Below are 16,922 nucleotides of genomic sequence, written 5' to 3'. Positions count from 1 at the left end.
AGCGGATGGATGAATGCTAAAGGTGAAATCCCAATAGCCACTAGAGAAAGTGATGATCTCCAATGAGAATTTGGTTTTCTTTTATATCGACTTCTTTCAGAGGCTACACAAAAACATCTGAATTTTTTCTCCTTTGTTAAACAAGCTAGTGAAAATAATAAAATGTGTCCCTGTAAAGCGGTGAGATGCTAAGAATGCTGAGGCTAAGCAGGATTTAGAGGTTCAAGGTCAACTAATTATTTCTGATACTGCAGCCATGAAGACGTTTTCAGAAATCTTTAAAGTTGAAGCAAATCAAGGCTTTTGACCTGTAGCTGCAGCAGCACATTTTCCCAGCACTATTCCCAAACACCATTTTTTCCCACCATTTCCTTCCTCTAATTAATGTTTTTTCTTATTAATCAGGCTGTGGTTGCTGATCCATCTGCACCATTAATCATGAATGAAAAGACCAATGGGGACTTATTTCTCTGAGGCTCGCTCATTTGATTATTCCAGAAGCTCATAATATGTAAATCATAACATGCAGAGTTTTACTTTGAAATACACGATGAATGCAGATCAGTGTTCTTTGCATATTTATATTTGTTTAGATTTCTCAGTGCGCCACACTTCATTAATCCTCTGACTCTGCATGTTGCGTAACAGAGGACCTATTTGAAGAGCCCTGGCACACACACAGAAAGATGCTGCCCCCTTTTGGCATTGCATTACTTATCGTGATCAAGTGTAAACTTCCTGTATGTACATTTGATTTCAGTTAAACCAGCAAATAACCACAACTAACTTTCAGAATATAAAATGGCATTCAGAAAAAAATATATTGCTGTATTATTTTTTGTCATGAATTTAGGTTGCACAACTACAAACTATTAAAGGGCTGCACATCTCATCCATAAACACAGTAGCATTGTGTTGTGGCTTTAAGCATATTTATGGTAAATTCTTGTACATTTTCTGATATATCTTTAACTACATTTTCAATTCAGGCTAACAAAAAACAAAACTGCAAAACAGTAACTCATAATTCCATTTTATTTTCAGTATTACGCAACATTAGAAGTATAAATATCTGTTTTAATATACAACATGTATGACATCCATAGAGCTTTCCTTGGGCAAAATACAAAACTCAAAACACTTTTATTGCACATATTCTAAAAGACAAACCAACATAAGCAAGTTCATCTAATACTAGTTTTGCACAGAGGAGGAAAGAAAAGGAAATCTGAAAAGACGAGCAGACAGTAGAACGTGACGTGAAGAGACATCGATTACTGCACAAACAAATCATGGTGGCAAGGAGGCAAACCTCGCACGACTAGAAACATTATCTGTAACACAGGACGCAGATTTGGCAAATCAACAATATACAAAATATACATCCATGACGCTTTGTAAACAAACACTGAATGTGCTTTAAAGATTTAAACGTGTGTCGTCACAGGAAAGGAAAACGTGAGTGTTGGGGGAATGAAAAAAAAAAAAACTAAAGTGAGGGATTCATAAACCGCTCTGCTGTACTCACCCTTTGAACTTAACATTGGTAAAGATTAAGGTGCATTTATTACTATCTCACGATACATTAGCAATACTTTTACAATATCCAATGCAGCTGAACATTAGATTCTTTTAACATTAAAATCTCTGCTGTCAATCTTGGTTTTCACTTTCACTCTTAGACACATACTGTGTGCAACATTTAGATTTATACCGTGACCTCCGGTCAACACGGTGGATCTCGTTTTATACAGCCAGCACAACAGAGCTAATGATGCTAATACTAGTGTCCTAGGCTACTTTGTGGTTTTCATTTAGGGTTTGCAATTTAAAGGCATCTACCATATAGAAAAGTGTGTAAATGGTAGCAAGTGTATGCGGATATACAACAGCCTATATGTGTAGTACCACGGTATTAGCACGCTAACATGAAATTCACATTCATAGCTGAAAAGTTTGTGGTCACTTAGAGTTGATGGGAGCAGTTAAACATGACATTGTGATCAACTGAATCATCTAAGGAAATATTTGCATATGCATACAGAAACACATTTTAGGAAGCTATGGCACATTGCGTAATTAGAGCAGATCATTATCACTTTGAAAGAGCAACCGAATCTAAACAGCTGGTTAAAGGAGCAATACTTTCAGTGAGCTGATTGTCTGGAGCGTTGGCGTGGGGAGGTTTGATTAACAAATTTTCCTCTGAAATCGATGTTGATCCATTTCATGAGGCAACACAAGATTTCATACAAACTGTGTGTACGACTCATCACAGAACAGCGCAAAGTGGCTCTAATGGCAATTGAAAAAGAAGAAGAAGTGCGTTTACAGCTGAATGAAAGGACTCGAGAAACAGATGACAGCTTCATTAAATGATACCTGTAACAGCAAACTGTGCAGCACTTTTCCCCCCTTTCTTAGAACGACAGTAATGTGACATGTTTCACAGGAAAGTTCTTTTAATCTTTAGTCTCAAATCAAACCCACAGCATTTATACTCCAAACATCATTCTAAAGTATTGCTTCTTAGATTGGTGAAACAATTTTTCAGGTTTGCCAACACGATCAGATAGTGTTTGAACAAGACAAAATTATACAAGGTCAGACAGTAACGAGCAGATATGCCATCAACGTTTGTTTAAAAAAAGAAAAGAAAAAAAATCCAGCTCAAAGTGACCTCAAACTTTCAAGCAGACATGAACTATGTTATGCAAAGCCATCATAAAATCTTCGCCCGGGTGGAGCTTCTTTATGAAGTATCCAAAACACCAGCCCTAAACACCAAAACCCTGACAGCGAAGCACTTTAACATGAACCGCTTCAGATCGCATTTTACTCGCACAAGTGACCTTAACGATAGCGTGGACGTAACCCAGAGATGAGGCCCACAGCTTCTAGAAATCTACTGCTGTTATTACTATGCAGAACTGCTGGTTCATCTTCCTCAAACACAATGTCCCGTATTTTACAATCTTCAGAGCTTAATCAGCCCGTGAACACATCATCAACAAAGACATTCTTGGAGAAACGCTGACAGCCCTCACAGTTTTGTTATATAATGCTACATTTTTTTTCTGTTTTTAGAAATAGCCCCTCATGCCCTCTCCTCTCTTCAAGTTCATTTTGGAACATGTAAAAACATGTTGAAAGTCACACAGAAGAGGAAACGTTTGATGAGACACACTGCTGTAGCTTACTTTAGACCACACAAGCAGAACATGATACTCTTAATACTTAGCATACAAACATGACACTGCAAAATCTATACATATAATACAAACGACAATCATGTAAGCCCATGTATCCCTGTTTTACAATGGTATCTTATTTACACTATATTGCATAAAAATCAAAAATATATGTACAAGATGCCAGAGGAATGTGAATAAACACCACATCTTGCTTAAAAAAAAAAAAAAAAAAAAAAAGCAAGTCTGATTTCCCATATATCTAAGGCCCCTTCACTAATTTATGATTTTTAGAATCCTATCGTGATCCTATAGTTACTTTGTTTCAGGTTTTAGGTGAAAAGCACGAGATATAGTGCGTTTCTTTTGTGTACCACTGCACGAAACCCAACATTAAAACAATCTGATCATACTGAACGTTAACAACACAACTGCTCGACAACATTGTGTGGTCTACTGCATTAAAAGACTTCAGATCCTCCGAGTCTAGAAGTAAGAGTGCAATTCAAAACTGCTTATGGCACAGACTCTCTAGTACATCACGGCCTTTACAGGTGTCCTCCCCGTTGCTCCTTAAACACACTGATTGCACGAAGTGTTCTGCAACGAACAGAAAGAAATCCTCCAAACATTCGATTGACATGAAAGTAAAACTTCAGAAAGGATCGGCAAATGATCGCCTACATTCAAACCTAGAAACATCAACATGTTGTTATGAATAATCTTATTAAACACACACACACATACGCACACACACACACACACACACACACACACACACACGCAGACTTTCCCTCTCTATCAGCTTGTAACAGCTTGCCTGGTCCTCAAATAAACAAAAAAAGAAGGCATGATGATGATTGCACAAATCAATCCCAACTTTTTACTTTATCTGGATTATTTGAAGCAGTCACGTTTTTCTTTTGTTTTTTGAAATCATCACTTTCCTCTTTACTTTTTGTTACTGGAGCTACGTGGTGACTCCTTCAGCTGCTTGCACCTGCTCGTGTCTCTGTCTAAACTGTCTTTAGCTGCAGATGGAGAAGCCCTGGAAGTGTCTCTCTTAGTGTTTTTCTGTGCAGGCGTGACTTCTTGAGCGGTTTCCTTTTTCTTTCTTTCACCCTGCTCCTTCCGGAGAGATGACGCCGGTTTGTCTGGGGTGGTGGTTCTGGTGTCCGGGGGCTTGTGACTGTCCGGTTTGACCACTTCAGACTTGGGAGCATCCTTGGATATCTTGACTGCAGGCTCACAACTGAAGCCTTTGCCTGAGGTGTCTGCGCTGCTCGGTGGTTCTGTTTTTGCTGGAAGTTTAGGCAGCACAGCTGGTGGGTCGGGCTGAGAGGACACGTCTGATGGCGGCAGAGGCTCCTTCCTGAGCTGCTGAGATGTAGTGAGAGGCAGGGCACATTCTTTTGTTTTGGGGTCACGGGGGTCTTTAATAACTGTGGGGTGGTTTTTAGGTGAAGTGTCTTTAGGTTTGGAATCAAGAGTTTGTTTAATTGCTGGAGCTGCAGCAGGCTTCAGAGCTGATGATGTTTTAGGAGGGAGAGATTTCAGCTTCGAGTTCGGGACGTCTTTGACAGCAGCAGAACATTTGGGCTGTATTTCTCGCTGCCTCGTGTCAGCATGAGTGGGCAAGGGCTTCGCTTGCACAGAGTCTTCCCTCTTTGCGCCATCGCCGGCGGATACCGGCGAGGCTTCTTTCCGTTTAGCGTCGTGGGTTGCTTGAACGTGTGAAGTCGAGGGGGCAGACTCCTTAGGCAAATCCTTCTCTTTTGAACTTGGACTTCTTTTGACAGCTGGGACGGGAGGAGCTGTGCTCTCTTGTGTTTTTGCTTCCTTCTCTCTCTTCACAGACATGGGCAGCGTGGGCTGTGGGTCAGGCCTCGACTTGCTTTTGGGACTCGAAACAGTTTCACTTGTAGCTGTCAAACCTGAACTTTTGAGCTTTGCTGAAGGGACCGCAGTGTTTTCTTTAACACTGACAACAGACGTGCAAAGTTGTGCATTGGACGATCTGTGTTGTGCTTTTTCAGTCGGACACATCTGTGATGGCTGCTCTGAATCTTTCACAGCCGCTGTATTCTTCATCTTTGGTGATATGTTAACGTCTTTCTTCTGCAGCGATATGCCACTGTCCTGTACTGCAGCAGCAGACACACTGTTATGCTTTTTGTTCAGTGTGGCATCTGTAATAATATTCAGTGAAGTGGCCTTGTTTATCGTACAAACTTCTTTTTTCTGCTCCACTTTTGCAGCTGTGGAACTTGCACTGTTTTCCGTCTTGGAGCCCGAGCTGCCTGCATCTCCAACCAGCTTCACAGATGAGCTGACAGATGTTTCACTGTGCTCTGATTTACTGTCAGGTAATGCTCCAAACGCTGATGCCGAGACAGAAACTCCTGGTTCTGTATTTGAGGAACAAATGTTTGGCACATTCGCTGGAACATGTACCGATGCAGAGTTGGTCTGCACATTCGCCTCAGAAGCGGGTCGTGAGGTTGTGTCTGAGCTCTGTGCTGCAGTTTTTCTCTTCTCACACCTCTGAAGTTGACCTGTATCCAAAACTGAGTCTGCACTCTGCTTCAGTGGCCCAGTCAGAGGTTTACTAACAGCTCGAGCCTCCAGTGTTGTAAATGGAGGGGAAGTTTTTAAGTCTACCAAAGAGACTGCTGTCTTGGAGCTGTCAGTATTTTGTGATGTAGTGTCTGGTATCTCTTCCTGCTGCTCCACCTCATCCTCCTGATCTTCGTTGCTCACTTCCCGTATGGAGGGTGTTTTTCCACAGGAGGAGAAGTGGGAGCTGTGTCGAGGGCCTCTGTGCTCATGGCTGGCTTTCATACCGGTCCTTCCTTCTTGTTTAACACTAAAAGTTGAGGGATCTGCTTTGCTGTTTGAGGCCTTCAATGACTCGCCTTGTCTATCCTGTGTTTTCTCACCACTTGCATTGACTTTCATTTCTGTTGCTGGATTATTTGATTGCTCCTTGGAGACAACAATGCTGTTTAGAGAAGAAACGGCTTCGGGGCTTAGAGAACAAGTTAGGGGGCTCTTCATCTTGTCTGTGGTTTTTGTTTGGGGGATGGTAATTTGCCTTTCAGTAGGGCTCTGAAGTCGTATTGGTGGGTTTACAGAAACTGTGTCACTTGTGTTCTCTGCCATCTTGGACAAACAAGTTTCTGTTTTAGAAACTCTGGGTCCAGAGAGCAGACCAATGTCCAGGGTGCCCTCAAGAGGCTTTAGAGAAGAGACGTGGCGTCCTTCAAGTTTATATTCAGATGATGTTTTTCTAAGCGGAGACTCTGCAGAAGAGATAAGATGGAGTTTCTCCACAGCGCTCTCTCCTCTGCCAGAGAAAAGCTTAGGGGCCAGACCTTCAGGGCTCGAGTGGACGCTTCCCAGTCCGGCCTTCATGTGGTCGTGAGGCATGGCCGTGTCCAGCTGAAGGCTCTTCGATCTCGTAGAACCAAAGTGGAGGTTCTCATGGAGGGTCGAAGTCAACCGACACATGCAGTCTTCTCGTTCTTCGAATGACAACCTCTTCCTGGTGAACTCGATACTGGGAGCTTTGAAGTCCAGTCTGTCTGGCTTCATGCCGTCTTTACCCTGTCGAGAGTGCTGCCATTCTGGGTGACCAGAACACAGAGCCGATCGCAGCGCTCCATCACTTTCACTGCTGCCACCAGAAGGCTCAGTGATGCCTTCACTGACACGTGTGCTCAGCTTTTTATACAGAACGTCTTTAAGAGTTGAACTAGCAGCTTTAGCCTCCAGCGTTCCAGACTCCGGGCTGCTCTGCACTTTGTTTTGGCTTCGGACCAGAAAGCCTTCGTCCCCATCATAAGCACACGGTGCCGATGAATCGGACTCATGCAGAGCATCTTGCTTCTGTAGAGACTCCCTCCTCTCTGACCACTCCTGTCGTTTCACAACCATCTTGGACTTCAGTTTTTCCTTGTCGAGCTCTTCTATAGACTCCTGCCGGCCCATCTTACGGCTGATTGGCCTTTTTAGGCAGCCCTGCTCGACAGGCCGTAAGCGAGTGATTGTCAGTGGCTCACAGGCTGCTTCATCCACACTCTGCAGGCTGGTGAAATCGCGCTCTCCTGTCCTCACGTCCTCGTCCTGCACCTCTTCTTGGGTCACTTCTAAGCTGCGTTTTCTTGGGCACAGGTGCTTCTTTTCCCCTGTGTAAGAAGGAGACAGCTTTTCTTCAGACTGAACACGCTTTAGGAGAGGTGAGCGAGGCGGTTCAGCACTCTTGGGGCGGACAATGTGTCTCACAATTGTGGGTGGGGAATGAATCTTGGCTGGAAAAGCCTGGGTTGTTTTGGAAATGGCGACAGAGTGTCCACTGAGAAGGGGAGGGGGTGAGCGCTGGGGAGATGTTGGCTGGGGGGTAGGTGAAGGCGTGCGAGCCAGTGGAGAGAGGGGAATGCTACCGGCAGACTTGCGTCGACCCTGACGAAGCCTCTGACCTGGCAGTTTTGGGCCGAGGCCATGCAGGGTGCTGGGCCGAATATGGCCTGAGCCAGCAGGGGAGTTGGGAGCACTGGAGCTGGGAGAGCTGCTCTGGGATGAGTTGCCACCTGAAATATATAAGCACAAAACACCCAAAGGATATTAGAGGATAAACATATTAAGTAACATTCAAGCTGTTATCAAATATGAGTTAAAATCTCCACCTGACTGGGTGAAATCTGGTGCAGGGCGGAAGGCGGCAGTAGGGGAACGAGGGGAGAGACTGTGGGTAGGGGAGCCGGGGAGACTCTCACCAGATGACAGCGAGTGGTTCAGGGAGGAAAAGCTGCGGCTCGTATGCAGAAGAGGAGAAGGCTGCATGGCAAAGCGTCTGAAAAGGGAGCGGCGCCTGTGAAAAGAAAAGTGAGATGACGAAGTGTTAAATTCACAGTTTACAATGGACACCACAGGCTGCTGCTTTCTTACTATTTACACGTGTAACTGCTCTGCACAGTGCCAGGTACTCTTAACTGTTAAAGATGGAAAACAACCCACTGAATCTGTAGGATCGTCAGATTTTCAATGACTCCCTCAGTGCCATCTGTCTGCCCTCTAGAGGCCTACAGGGAATAGAGTAATGACTGCACACAGGAAATTGGATCACTCACCTCTTTTCTGAAGAACGATTAGGCTGCAGAAACAAAACTGCAGTTCCCACGCTTACAGAAACAAGTATCAGGGCAGGAATACGACCTTGTGGTCTTCAATAACTTATCAGGATATGCAGAACCTAGTGAAGCTGAACTATAACTGAGCTAGTGCTTGTAACTTACTTATGAAATTCCACATTGTGTGTGGATGGTTAGCTTTTTAAAAATGTACCAAATTGTCTTAGAGGAGGAAATGCAGTAGTTTAAATAAAACTCAGCAACTCAGATTTATTGAAACCTCCCTAACCAAAACAAAATATCATTTAATGATGGGCCATAATGTTCCATCGGAGCACACGCAGCAGAAAGACCCCCCCCCCAATGCAGAACCGCCCGCCACAGGAAATCCTTCCTACCTATGGCTATGAGAATGTACAACTCTTCCTCGCTCTGTAGGTGATTTTCTTACGATTTACATTAATGTTATTTTGTTCTCATTCAGGTCGTGCAATATTACTTAAAAGTATGTTATTGAATGTTTGTTTCATCCCCCCCATCATATGCTGCTAGCCTCATTTTATTCATTGCACAATATTATGTCACTTTTTATAATCACCTGCGCTGATAGTTATGTTATTTATTTTACCTGATATAGTCATACTTTGTTAGAGTTAGTAAGAGTTAGTAAGTTCTTCTTATCTTATCTTATCTTAAACTGTAAAGCTGTCAAATTCTGAAACTATTTTTTTTCTTCAGTATATACACTGATTTGAACCGCAAGTTTAAACTCTTGGAGGAAAAGAAAAAAAAAAACATGGACACTTCTGTCTCTTCAGAGCTTGGTCATTGAACACTTTCCTGTGGTCTGACAAATCTAAGCAGTCATAATCATTAATAATTATCAATATCATTAATCAGTATCAATAAGACAATAACAGAGACTAAAACTGTGCGTGGCGAGAGACATAGTGACATAGTGCACAGCAGCTGGTTGTCTCAGTCTCCCTTAAATACAGGGGGTTAAGAAACAAATGATCCAAAGGTAATTTAAGGACTTATTTGTACCTTTCTGGGGTCTTCTCCTTCTTGGGCTTTTTGCCACATCGGACCATCTTGCTCCTGTAGCTGTTCCTTCTGGCAGGACCAGTTTTTATTGAAGTATTTTCAAAGGGGGTTGTAGAAATGGCCACTTTGCTGCCACTCTGAAAAAGAAAAAAAAACACTTGATGTTGGGAAGAGGATAGATTTATTTATTTTTTTTAAAAATCAGAAAAAACATTTATATCTATATTAGTGGAATTTACCTAAACCCTTTTATGATTTAAATATCTTCCAATTAAAACGACTGTAGTCGCGCTCCAGTAAATCATTAGAGCTGAATTTTCTGCACTCACTTTTAAAAAATGGAAACAACATCAATTTCAGTAGCACTTACTCCTCGACCTAAATAGATTATTCAGTTTATTCTAATTGAAATTACATCAAAAGCAATGAATATCAGAACTATTAAATATTTTAACAGTAGCTGTTTAGAGATGAACACACATTGTGCGTTACCTTGAGCAGGAGCTCCACCACTTCAGTATGGACAAGACCGTGAACCGGTTCTCCGTTCACATGAGTAATGAGGTCTCCAGCTTTGAGTCCTGCTTTATGTGCAGGCCCACCATCTTCTACGTTCTGATCAACATAAAAAGGTATTGATTCATGATCATCCTTTTGTGTTCAAAGCATTTGAATCATTTAAAACTGCTTTTAAAGCTGTGTTTTAGAACATTTTGTTCAGACTAAAGAGAAAAATGCTGTTGCACGCATCGTTTTCAGTGGGCAGCAGAGGGCGACACCTGTAGTTATCAAGAGACTTCCAATTGCATCAAGTTAAAACATAAGCACACAAACTTCACAGTTCCCTGACTTCTGGTTGCATCTGTAAATTATTTTCACCGCTGTTTATTAAAATTAAAATTTGGAACAAAAGCAAGTCTATGTAATGCCTTCAGTTTTAACTGCTGGGGGGAAAAATCCCATTAATAGACTAATATTATGTTAGGATGATGCAGTTTTCATAATAAATAATTTATTTCAAAAAAACAATTAAAACAAAATCATACATCGGCTATCATAGTCCTGTGGTCATTCAACAGGGTTTGTTTAAAGAAAAAATGCTTAAAGGCCTTACCCAGACCATGTGATAGACTGTGTAGATGTCACTGTCACAAGCGTACACCCGGATTGCCCTCAGCGTGAAACCAAACTTCTTCCCAGAACTGTGGATCACGACGGGCTGCCGTGGGTTAGAGGGACAGAGGGAGGAGTCTCGGCTTGGAGAGGAGTCTCTTGAGGAAGGGTCTGAGGAGAGGGAGTAAGGAGAAAGGGGACTGGCCAGCGGAGATGCTCCAAAGACATCTGGAAAAATAAGAGTTGACCAACGTCTGAGTTGTTAAATTTTTTCCAAAATCAATCAGAGTATAACGTGCCCTGAAGTCAGCACCGAGGTATTGCCGTAAAAGCTTTTGAGCCAGGATTAATTCTGCTGCAGCTGTGGGTGAAACTAATACGATTTTCTCTCCCTGCAGTGAAGACCTCTCGCTCTGACCATGCCTGATTATTTTCCTTGTTAGCAGCTTGTGCTCAGGTTTTTGCTCACAGCCTCTTTTTAACATGGAACTTGAGGCATGCCGGGCCAATTATGACAGCTTCACAGTGAACTTTCATCTTTTTCAGATTATTTTTAAAGTCGATTGCTTTTACTGTTATTCTTAACATGTTATTGCTCCCACATGCATCAACAATGTAGCTTACAAAATTTTGAGGCAACATCAGCATGGTAATATGTGTGTGTTTTTGTTTTTTTTTACTTACCTCCAGGGATCATAAGGGAAAGGGCACCAGTTGACACAGACTTTGGGACTTTTGGCACGGCTCCGCTCTTCTCTACAGCACTCTCAGGTCGCAGAGAGGTCGACGGAGATCCGTGGTCAGCAGAGGTGTGACTGGTGCTGTCAGGGCTCTCCACACCCTCTCCCCTGGGTGTCAGCTGGTCCAAATGTTCTGAGAAACTCCCTTTTTTTATGGATGGGATGAAGCAAACAGTTATTCTTCCCATAGAAATAACAGTCATTCTTAATGGTTGAGTACATGAATTAATAATAAATAATGAATAAATGTGCAATTTATACATTTAGGCCAACTGCACATCAATTACTTTTTTTTGGTCAAACGTCTGCACTTAGAGCCTGAATTCTTTCTAATGGCCAGCAGGGGGCAACTGACGTGGTTGAAAAACAATCAGTGGCACTGAGCTCAATTTAACACAGCACAATGTTCCTAATAAAACAAGCAAGAACATTCAATCATATGTTTTTGTTGTTTCCAGAGAACTGCACCTTAATGATGTTACAAAGTACAAACCAAGCACATGTACGGAAAGGTGTGTAATTCTAAAGACTGCGGCTCGTACCAGAGAGCGTGGCCCCGCTGTGCGTGCTGCCCGGAGTGGCAGCTTCAGGCTCGTCCTGTGGAAACTCCCCGATGGAGAACGAGGCTTTGCTGGGATCGCCGATGCCTGATGTCTCATCCCCTTCGCTTTCAGCTGAGATGGCAAACTTTGGTAGCAAACTGGGGCGAGGACCCTGATTCATACTGTCTGTGTCTGTCGAGTGGGACAGCGAGGGTCTGGATAAAACAACAGATTTGCGTTAGATGAGTTTTGTAACTGTCAAATGACTAAAAATTATTTTGAGTCTTCATGAGAGAGCAAAGGCTTGTAAAGGTGATGAACACCCTAGACTTCTCAGAATGAGGGACAGCAGGAACAGTATGATTCAATTTATAAAGTGTTATTTTTACACCACTGCCATTACTGAGTTGAGCTTAACAAGGTTGATCCTCTTTAACTTGGAATGGATTTTTACATAAATATGAGATGCAATCAAGAAGCTCCTGGAATGCACCTAAAATGTGTGTCAAACACTTCACCTGATCACTGAAAATTCAGCAACCTAATCACTTGCACTGTGCAAGTTTGCCACTGCCCTCAAATTTGCACATGAAGCAAACATCAACTTTTTCTTTAAACGGAGCCAAATTTAGTGTGCAAGACCAAAGCTGCTGATCATAGCTGCGTCTTCGGCTACAGATTTTTAACATGTTTCAACCCTGAATATGCAGAAAGTGCTGAATTTATCCCCAAGGCTGAGACAGTCAAGTTTTACTTCAACTCTGCGAAAAAAATGAAGCAGAAATGGACACTCCTGGACTGTGGAGTGTGCCAGCACCCCATCATGTGCACACTCAAAAAACACCATCGTCGCTCACCATCTGGATGAGCCAATAGACTTGCCTGCTTGCTACTTTATTAGCTTCCTAAAACTCAAACACTGTTTTTTTGACATGCTGAAGATTCTGCATAGGGACCAGTGCAAGCTTACATTAAAGGAATTCTACATATAAAGAGTCCAGACGTGCAAGAGAAGATGATCTGGAATGGGAGACGAGTTAAACAAGGTAAGTTTTTTTTAGTCTCCGTCTTTATCACATCTTGTAGTTTGGTACTTAAATACTTCAACCACGGCAGTTTTTCCATGTTCTACAAACTGTAGCCACCTCACCTCAAACCAAAAAACCATGACAACTATGTTACAATCCTTCCAGTATGTGTTTAGTATGCCAGCACAATCATCATCCAATGAACTGCTCACTTAATGTGTGCTCAGTCTATATAATGGTCAGGTGTAGCAATTAATGAACTCTGGTAATCGTTTTTGATTTAGAGATGGAGGTGTTCATACGCTTCAGCGAAGTCTGGCGTCCAGCTGAGAGAGTCCACAGTCAGCGGGCTCTCGGTCTTCTTCTCCTCAGTCTCTCCCTTCTCCTCCAGATGCCCACGGGACAAATCCAGACTGCTGTAAACCTGTTAGCCGCACAGCGACAATGACTCACTTTGTTACATGTAAGCTACAAATGCAAAATGTGAACAGAGGTTTAAAAATAAAAGAGCCAAAAAGGTTTAGAAAGAAAATCTATCACATTCGGTACAGATACTGGGTAACCTCGAGACCTTTATTTTATATTTGTCTGTGCTATGCAGACTTCATTGTGTCCAACAAGCATCGAGAAGGTTCAGTATAGCTGAACGCTTCCTCTGAGACACCCTGCTGCTTTCTGAGACACACTGTAATGCTTTGTTTTGATGTGAGGAGAGCACACTGCAATGCAGCACAGCAATGACTCCCAGCTTGTCTGTATTGTGTACTGTGTCACACATTACTACCAAGAAAAATAAATCTCATTTGCAAGTGGAAAATGTATGCAAAGCTGAAATCTACGTTTGACACTATGGAGATAAAGGAAGAGCAGGAGGGAGGCTGTGTTTTCAAGACACACATTTCCATATGAAATGGCAGCCGCTCGTGTTTTTCTCCCTCCCATGAGAATGGGATCGGGACAGATGAGGGCTCGAGCTCATTTATATTGCTAACGTCTTTGGCAGTAATGATGATGACACTGGAACAATGTGAGGAGGGAGATTAAGGACATACCTTAGAGAATCTGTGAGAACAAGAGGAAAACTGCCGCAGGTCCACATTGAAGTCTTCATCATTTGTGTCCTCTTCCTCTGTCTCCAGATGATGGTATCTCTCAGAGCGAGCTGTGAAAGAGGGGAGCATTATATTTTATAAATTGCATTATTACAGGTTATTCTAATTACAGTGCAAAAAGATGACCCAAGTAGAAAAAAAAAAAGAGTATAATGACTAAGAAATGCAAGTGTTTTCACTCCTTTTAATTAGAGGCAGAGTCGCTGCTCTGCTGCAAACATACTTCATATGTAACAATGTATTAAATTAGGCTGTTCAAAATGCCAGTGTCAATTTTAATGAAAGATGTACTGTAATAGGACAGTTTTGATTAATAAAAGTGTAAAAAAAACCCTAAACTGGAATTAAAACTAACTGTGTTGTCTGCGTGTCCTTAGAGAGTTTTAGTGAAAACAGCATTTTAATAATGCAAAGTTTACTTTAACAGCATCTGGAGGAAAGTCATGATCTCAGATGGGATGCAAGGATGAAGCAGAATTTTGTCAGATTTGCTATGCTGGCATTTCTGGTTGTAATTGGATTGTTCACTTCTTCAGTAACACAAAGAAATGGAAAACTCAGCAGCAGACAGCTGTTGAAACATTTTGGACACCAGGCTACTTGATCGCAATGCTGCCACGTAATTCTGAGCAGGCTGTTTATCATTATTATGAGTATTTGCACTTCAGTGTTGTATTCTTAGACAGTTACACCTCATATGTGGTGCATGGCTCCACAAAATACAAAGAAAGAATTAACACAAATATGTACACACAACTTTGTTTACAGCACATTTTCACTCTGTTGTATTCAGGCACACAAGATTCTGCAGCTGAAATTGTACTACTGTATATTTATTGTATTTTATCTTTCCATTACATATTAGTCAAATAGATTAAAATAACTATTTATTTTTAAAGCTGCTGATGCTCCATAGTTATGACAGCATACATGCAAATTTCATATGTGAGCAACAAAATATTGCTAACATATTTACAGCTCACACTGCAGTCTCAAATACAGTTCTGGTTGTTTCTTTGACAGCAGTGGTTGAAATCTTGCTGCACAGCTGAGATGTGCGAGCAGTAGCGTGCTCACCAGGAATAATGCTCTACAGTTTCAAAAAAACACATCTGAGAGGTTTTTTTTTCCTGACAACAAATATTTATGTATGTCTGTGAAGGTTCTCAGTCATCCAGGTCATCGTAGTCAAAGGAGCTTGCAAAGAAAAGCGTCTGGACTTCTTTAAGTTTACTTGAAGACGTTTCACCTCTCATCCGAGAAGCTTCTTCAGTTCTAAGGTCAAATGGTGGAGAGTCCCAGATATAAACCTAGTGGGAGTATCCCCCCACAGAGGGACAAAAGGACCCCCTGATGATCTTCTAATCGCCTGAGCCAAGGTGTGAAACTGGGTGTGGGTCCCAATCAGCCAGAGTTTCGGGTGTGTTCATTGTGAAACCTGGCCCCACCTTATCATGCGAATTCCTGAGGTCAGATGGCCCAGGATGTGAGTGGGCGTTAAGGCGTCTGGGAAGGGATCTCAAAACTGGATTATAGATGGCAGAGAGTTGGTGTCGTAAACCCCCGCCTCTGTTCAAAGGTGGTCGCTCACAGTGGACATAGATGGCTTCTTTCACTCCTCTTTCAAACCATCTGTCCTCTCTGTCCAAAATGTGAACATTGGCATCCTCGAAAGAGTGTCCTTTATCCTTAAGATGCAGATGGACTGCTGAGTCTTGTCCTGTGGAGGTGGCTCTTCTGTGTTGTGCCATGCGCTTGTGAAGTGGCTGTTTGGTCTCTCCAATGTAGAGGTCTGGGCATTCCTCGCTGCACTGTACAGCATACACCACATTGTTAAGTCTGTGTTTTGGCGTTTTGTCTTTCGGGTGAACCAGTTTTTGTCTGAGCGTGTTGCTGGGTCTGAAATGCACCGGGATGTCATGCTTGGAGAAAACTCTCCTAAGTTTTTCTGATACACCGGCTACATAGGGGATGACAATGTTGTTGCGTCTGTCCTTCTTATCCTCCCTCGCTGGTGTCTGGTCTTCTTTTCTGTGCCTCTTTGCTGACTTGACATTGTCATCCCCTATGTAGCCGGTGTATCAGAAAAACTTCGGAGAGTCTGCATCTTAAGGATAAAGGACACTCTTTCGAGGATGCCAATGTTCACATTTTGGACAGAGAGGACAGATGGTTTGAAAGAGGAGTGAAAGAAGCCATCTATGTCCACTGTGAGCGACCACCTTTGAACAGAGGCGGGGGTTTACGACACCAACTCTCTGCCATCTATAATCCAGTTTTGAGATCCCTTCCCAGACGCCTTAACGCCCACTCACATCCTGCGCCATCTGACCTCAGGAATTCGCATGATAAGGTGGGGCCAGGTTTCACAATGAACACACCCGAAACTCTGGCTGATTGGGACCCACACCCAGTTTCACACCTTGGCTCAGGCGATTAGAAGATCATCAGGGGGTCCTTTTGTCCCTCTGTGGGGGGATACTCCCACTAGGTTTATATCTGGGACTCTCCACCATTTGACCTTAGAACTGAAGAAGCTTCTCGGATGAGAGGTGAAACGTCTTCAAGTAAACTTAAAGAAGTCCAGACGCTTTTCTTTGCAAGCTCCTTTGAAATATTTATGTAGTCTCCCGCTGTGTTTGGAGGAGAGATACAGAGAAATAAAGAGTATGACCCAAAAAAAAAACATCCCCACAGTGAAGCATGGAGGTGGAACACTATGCTTTGGGGATTTTTTTTTCTGCTAAGGGTACTGGACAACTTCACCGCCCTGAGGGGCCAGTGGGCAAGGCCACGTACCCAAAACAAAGCACCAAAGCAAAAAAGGAGTTGCTAAGAAGAAGTAGCACGTTAAGGTGATGGAGTGGCCTTGCCAGTCTCCAGCCCTCAGTTGTTTGAGTTGCTAAGCAGCAGCCAAGGAGTTTCTGTAAAGAGGAGTGGGCCAAAATCCTAAAGTGTGCATAAACCTGGTGACCAACTACAAGAAACATCTTACCGCTGTGCTTGCAAACAGGAGTTTC

General features: G+C 42.7%; 1 protein-coding gene across 17 annotated transcripts in view; it reads right to left on the bottom strand.

Moving 5' to 3' along the window:
• Nucleotides 1–1,017: 1,017 nt before the first annotated feature.
• The window catches only part of mast4 (microtubule associated serine/threonine kinase family member 4), a 101,601-nt gene continuing 85,696 nt past the window's right edge, over nucleotides 1,018–16,922 (bottom strand). For 16 of the 17 annotated variants that reach the window (XM_084935772.1, XM_084935773.1, XM_084935774.1 and 13 more), the window contains 9 exons: nucleotides 13,843–13,952; nucleotides 13,093–13,214; nucleotides 11,763–11,977; nucleotides 11,165–11,365; nucleotides 10,482–10,708; nucleotides 9,860–9,982; nucleotides 9,368–9,504; nucleotides 7,877–8,061; nucleotides 1,018–7,780 (listed from right to left, as the gene is read on the bottom strand). In XM_084935772.1, the coding sequence (XP_084791898.1) occupies nucleotides 4,143–7,780; nucleotides 7,877–8,061; nucleotides 9,368–9,504; nucleotides 9,860–9,982; nucleotides 10,482–10,708; nucleotides 11,165–11,365; nucleotides 11,763–11,977; nucleotides 13,093–13,214; nucleotides 13,843–13,952 (4,958 nt within the window). In that variant the 3' untranslated portion in view covers nucleotides 1,018–4,142. The remainder of the gene's footprint in view (nucleotides 7,781–7,876; nucleotides 8,062–9,367; nucleotides 9,505–9,859; nucleotides 9,983–10,481; nucleotides 10,709–11,164; nucleotides 11,366–11,762; nucleotides 11,978–13,092; nucleotides 13,215–13,842; nucleotides 13,953–16,922) is intronic. The other variant, XM_084935777.1, reaches the window with a different exon arrangement.

This window comes from Perissodus microlepis, chromosome 7 (genome assembly GCF_051167445.1).
Source record: "Perissodus microlepis isolate ML-2025 ecotype Zambia chromosome 7, ASM5116744v1, whole genome shotgun sequence".
Classification (NCBI taxonomy): Eukaryota; Metazoa; Chordata; class Actinopteri; order Cichliformes; family Cichlidae; genus Perissodus; species Perissodus microlepis.
Note: the sequence above shows the minus strand (reverse complement) of the source record. Positions and strands in the feature narration are given on the sequence as shown.